Raw genomic sequence first — 5,136 nt, 5'->3', positions numbered from 1 at the left:
ATCAACCATAGACTTTGCATGCAAACCGGCTGCTACTGATTCCTGAATCGCGTTAGGTTAGAACGCATTCTCAGCTTCTCTGGAATCTTAACGTTTCCAGTCTGGGTTTGGAAGAACTGTCCTGCTGCAGCTCACGCCTGGAAGCAGGTTTCCAGCATCTAGCTGTTGGTTTGAGGCTAAGATACGAACCTTCCGTCAGACGTTCAACTGCAGAGATCCTGCGTCTGTCTTTCAGTCTCAACTGAAGGTAAATAGTTGATCCAGAAGAACTTTAGTTTTTTCCTCTGGTGCGATCAAACTGACATCACCGCGGACAGTCAGAGCGGCGTCTCCCTGGTAAACATCCTTCAGGCTGTGATGGGTTTGAACCTGGATGGTTCCTGGGTTTGAGGCGGTTTAAAGTGATTATTCTTTGAAGTCTACCTTGGAACAGCCGTCTGAACTGACCATCTGGTTGTTTGGATGTGACCAGAAGGTCCTGTTTAGGATTAGTGTGCTGAATGGATGAGAGTTTAAAGCCTTTCTGTTTCCACCCTTCAGCTGCAGACGAGCTGCACGTCGCCAACGTCACGTCCAGCAGCTTCAGGTTACAGTGGAGCATCTTGGATCCCAAACTCTTCGTCTACTTTGAAGTGGTGGTGACTCGACTGACCGACCACGCCTTGGTTGTGAAGACCAACGTCTCCGGCACGGAGATAGCTCTGGACAACCTGGAAAGTTCTCAGACGTATCACGCTGTGGTCACGGCATACACAGCTGAGGGTCTCATTGTTTCCACCCGCAAGGGCATCGTTGAAACCAGTAAGTTCCTCCTCTGTCACTGTTTGTGGGCGGAGCTTTGCGCCAATCCTTCCTGTTTTAGTGGCCGTGATTTAAAAGCTGCTTTGGAAGACCAGTGATTAGGTCAGATGGTATTTTTTTCAAAGATTTGGGATCTTCTAGCTGTAAATGTCACAATATGGAAAACAATCTCACTTGTCTTTACTTCTGACTGATTTTTAAATAATCCAACTGAAATAAAACTTTTTATTTGACTACTTTTAATGAACAACACGTTATTCTAAACCTTTTCCTGCAGCATCTGCCTGAACATTAATTAGTAAAACAGCTACAGTTTTATCAGGTGAGACTAAACGATATTTTCCTAACAGAAGCAGCCAGCCCAGGCAGCGCACCTGTAACCAGCAGACCACTGGAAAAACCTGAACCAGAACCTGAACCAGAAGCTAAACCAGAACCGGAACCTGAACGAGAACCAGAACCACAACCAGAACCAGAACCAGAACCGGGTACGTTACTCTGAAACCATATAAACAAACAAACCCCAAACACAACAGCAGGAGATCAACCGTAGCTGCTGAGGTTCTTATTTAACCTGAACCTCCAAAAATCTGTCACTAAAATAAACTAATATTTAAAGCAAACGTAATTATTACTAACTTTTCAGTTCACTGGTAAAAACTTACCTACTGTCTGCTGGCTTTATTCTCAGTGACGAACACGTCTGACTCGTTAGACATCGACATCTTGTTTTTGTAGAAAAACCAAAAAGCTGCTCTTGTGATAATTTAACCTGCTGGTTTTTAACAATGTGATGTTTTAGATTTAATCCTAACAGAATCTCCATCTCTGCCTGTCTGTCCTGCTCATGTCTGCTTCTTTCTGTTTCAACTGCTTTTTCTTTTTATTTTGCATGTTGTAGTCAATGACCTGGCAGAGCCGTGCTCACTTGACTTTGACCCCGGGCAGCCGTGCAAAGACTATCAGGCTAAGTGGTTCTTTGACAGAAAGAACGGGTTCTGTGCAGAGTTCTGGTATGGAGGGTGTGGAGGCAATGAGAATAGGTTCGACACAGAAGCCCTTTGCTTAGAAAACTGCATGAAGTCAGGTAAGTTCATTCCAGCAGAAAACTATTTCTGATCAGTTTGCTGGTGAAGATTCTCAGTCATCCAGGTCAGAGTCATTCCATAAAAGTTAAAAATTATCCCACTTGACTTTTTTTCCAGTTTGAAGACGTTTCTCTTCCCATCCAGGAAATTTTTAATTCAAAGTGTCAGAAACAGCGTTGAGTTCCAGGTTTTATACTGGCTGTAAATACCCCTTTACAGGAGAACAGAAGACCCCCCCTGTTCATCCAGGCCAACTATTCCCTCTAACGACCCCCCTTTCAGAGACATAGACAGGTATGGGGCATTGCAGGCTAACAAAGAAGCCAAACGGCCCCCATTCCAAAGGGGGGGACCCGTTCATCCGTTTCTATTTGCATGTTTTCTAAACTAAAACCAGGCTTTGTTGGGCTGCTGGATAAAACCTGGAACTAAACGCTATTTCTGACATTTTGGATTGAAAAATCTTCCTGGATGGAAGAGACACGTCTTCAGACTGGAAACAAAGTCCAGCGGATTGATTTTAACTTTTAAATTAAAGATCTATTATGGTTTAATTGAACCTATGTTGAATATAAATAACTGGTCAAATATCAGAAGATGAAAATCAAAATGTATTTTTAAAATGTCAGCCTCCCATGTTAGGACTTAATTCTCCACAGTATTAATGTTTGTGAAACTATTCCTTTTTCATCAAGCTAAGCTAAACTTGCTAACGCCACCCAACCGTTGTTAATTAGGTCCAACCTTATTAGCATGAATCTCTAAATTCTTTCACCTATTTGAAGACTGTCTTAAAAGTAGCTTGCCACCATCAGTGTGCGACTGACTGAATGTAGCGTAAAGTGTTTTGGTCGAGTCTCCTGACTTCAAAAAGTGCTGTATAAGTACAGGCCATTTACCAAAAGAAAAAAAAATAAATAAAGGACCAGAAATCAGACTAAAAGGTTTTTATCCGTCTGTTAGCTGCTGTCAGCTAACATGCTAACACAGCGCTGTTAGCATGTTTAAGAACCTGACGCCTTCACAGTTTAAACAATCATGTTTCCTGGACAGAAAGTTCAGGAGCAGCAGGTCTGTGAAGATGATCCCAACCATGTGACCAGAGCAGCTATATTTCTAAACCCAGTTTGTGACACAGAATCCAGTTCAAGTGCAGCGAATGTTAAATCTTTCTATGGTTCATGTCTCTGCAGCCCTGGAGCCTCAGCCAGAGGAGCAGAAAGCTGAACAGATGGAGGTTCTTCCAGCTCCTGGTGAGAACCTGACTCCTCAGAGTTCACTTCAGGAACAGCAATAAGAGAAAACATGTTAGCATGTAGCCGCCGTCTGGATCCAGCCTTCTTAGCAAGGGGACCCACATGCTAAATGCTACATATTAAATGCCAAATGCTACATATTAAATGCCAAATGCTACATATTAAATGCTAAATGCTACATATTAAATGCTAAATGCTACATATTAAATTCTAACTGCTACATATTAACCTCTTTAAATCCACCGGGTCGCCGGCAAACCGTTTTAAAGTGTTTAAAACTAATAACTCAGAATGCATGAAAATTCCACCAGTAAAATGTTTACCAATATAAACATGTCAGACATCGCTGGAAAGCTCAGATTCTCCACAATTTAACCACCAAGTTAATTTTATGGACACAGCGAGCACCAAAGCACAATTAACACAGATATAGCAGCGTGTCAACATGTAAACAAACAAAGCAGCCACAGCTACGTCCCTTTGAAGGCCAGAAGCTGTTTTATAAATCCAATCTTCAAATGTTTATACTCCATTTGTCCATAAGGGTCCAAAGGTTAAAAGTAATCCAGCATATTCGAAATAAAAATATTCCATGATGAGAAAATCGCCCATAACATCCGGTTGTTGGACATCAGAAAAGTTAGCTAGTCATAGCTAATGCTTAGCATCTTGCTAATATTTACTTCCTCTTACTTACCTCAGTTGTTAGCCTGCAATGTTTGGTGTGGTTCTTTACATCTTCTTACCTACAAGACAGAAGTGTCGGATCTTTGTCTGACTGTTTCAGTCAGGGACAGCCGCTGAAGTCTCTCAAGCGCTCCTTTCCTGTCAGCCAATGAGGCAACGAGTAGAGCGATATTACGCCTCCTAGAGTCCTGCTGTTATTGGTTGAGACTAAATGGGCTGATGGGCTTTGTAGCCAATGAAATAAGGTTTCATCACATGGCTGGATTATATAAAGCAGAGCCGTGTTACCGGCCTGCGTAAGAGTGAAACACACGGCTGAGGCTGGATCAATGAGCGCAGCTCCAGGCTAAATAATAATAACCGTGCTATTTTTTTAAGCTTGGACGCTGATTTTTATTTTTTTTTACTACAAAGCCTAAAGCTGAACAAAACAAAACAAAATACAGCTCAGAAAAGGCACTTGGGCTTATTTTAGCTTGAAAAGCAGCAGTTTCCCTTTTTTTTTTTAAGGATTTTTATGTTATGTGTAAAAATGTTACATTTTGTTATATACTGAAAAAAGGGGAAATACTTGCTTTATAAATGTTCGTGACCATCAAAATGCTTCACTGTTATTCTATGGGTCAAATAGTAAAAGCATTTGGCACATTTGCTAAATGTTAAAAGCTAAATGCTAAATTCTAAATGTTAAAAGCTAAATGCTAAATGATAAACATTGAATGCTAGATACTAAAAGCTCAAATTTACATTGCTAAGATTCTGTTCTTCAAACAAACACGCTCCAAATTTTTGACTCTGCTTATGAACTAATTGGATAAGGAAACATGTTAACGAGGCTGACTGTGGCACCAGGGATCTCTGAGGAGAACACGGAGGACAGGGATGAACAGAACATCTAAACGTCTGACGCTAACGGAAACATGCGGCCCGCAGTGGAACCATTTTGAGTCTCTGACGTTTTAAAAATCTCCCAAACCTGACGGAGTGAACCTTTAGCATATAGCGATAGCTTTAAAAAAAAAACACAAATCTTCCATCTTAAAGTCTTAACAAATCATATTTAAATGTTGAATCATTCTGGCTTAAATATTTATATAAATGTACTCTTTAATTTATCAGACAATATTGTTCAAAAATGTAGAAAGTTTCTCTTTAAAAAAAATCCTGTCTTAAAATCTGTTTTTTTTCCATTATCTTCTGCAGGCCAGTTAGTTCTACGTCAGTCTGAACACCTAAATTCGGCCAATCATATATCAACGGTCATCTGTCAATCAAATGTTTTCGGTCATAGCATCTTGATTCAT

At 40.6% G+C, this 5,136-nt stretch overlaps 1 protein-coding gene across 7 annotated transcripts in view; it reads left to right on the top strand.

Moving 5' to 3' along the window:
- The window catches only part of col6a3 (collagen, type VI, alpha 3), a 50,533-nt gene extending 47,328 nt beyond the window's left edge, over window positions 1-3,205 (top strand). For 2 of the 7 annotated variants that reach the window (XM_015396990.1, XM_015396991.1), the window contains exons 40-43: window positions 541-801; window positions 1,152-1,289; window positions 1,703-1,888; window positions 3,083-3,203. In XM_015396990.1, the coding sequence (XP_015252476.1) occupies window positions 541-801; window positions 1,152-1,289; window positions 1,703-1,888; window positions 3,083-3,186 (689 nt within the window). In that variant the 3' untranslated portion in view covers window positions 3,187-3,203. Of the gene's footprint in view, window positions 1-540; window positions 802-1,151; window positions 1,290-1,702; window positions 1,889-3,079 lie in introns of all 7 variants that reach the window. The other 5 variants (XM_015396986.1, XM_015396985.1, XM_015396988.1 and 2 more) reach the window with 5 other exon arrangements.
- Window positions 3,206-5,136: the final 1,931 nt, after the last annotated feature.

This window comes from Cyprinodon variegatus, unplaced genomic scaffold, assembly GCF_000732505.1.
Source record: "Cyprinodon variegatus isolate N-32 unplaced genomic scaffold, C_variegatus-1.0 Scaffold834, whole genome shotgun sequence".
Lineage (NCBI taxonomy): Eukaryota > Metazoa > Chordata > Actinopteri > Cyprinodontiformes > Cyprinodontidae > Cyprinodon > Cyprinodon variegatus.
Note: the sequence above shows the minus strand (reverse complement) of the source record. Positions and strands in the feature narration are given on the sequence as shown.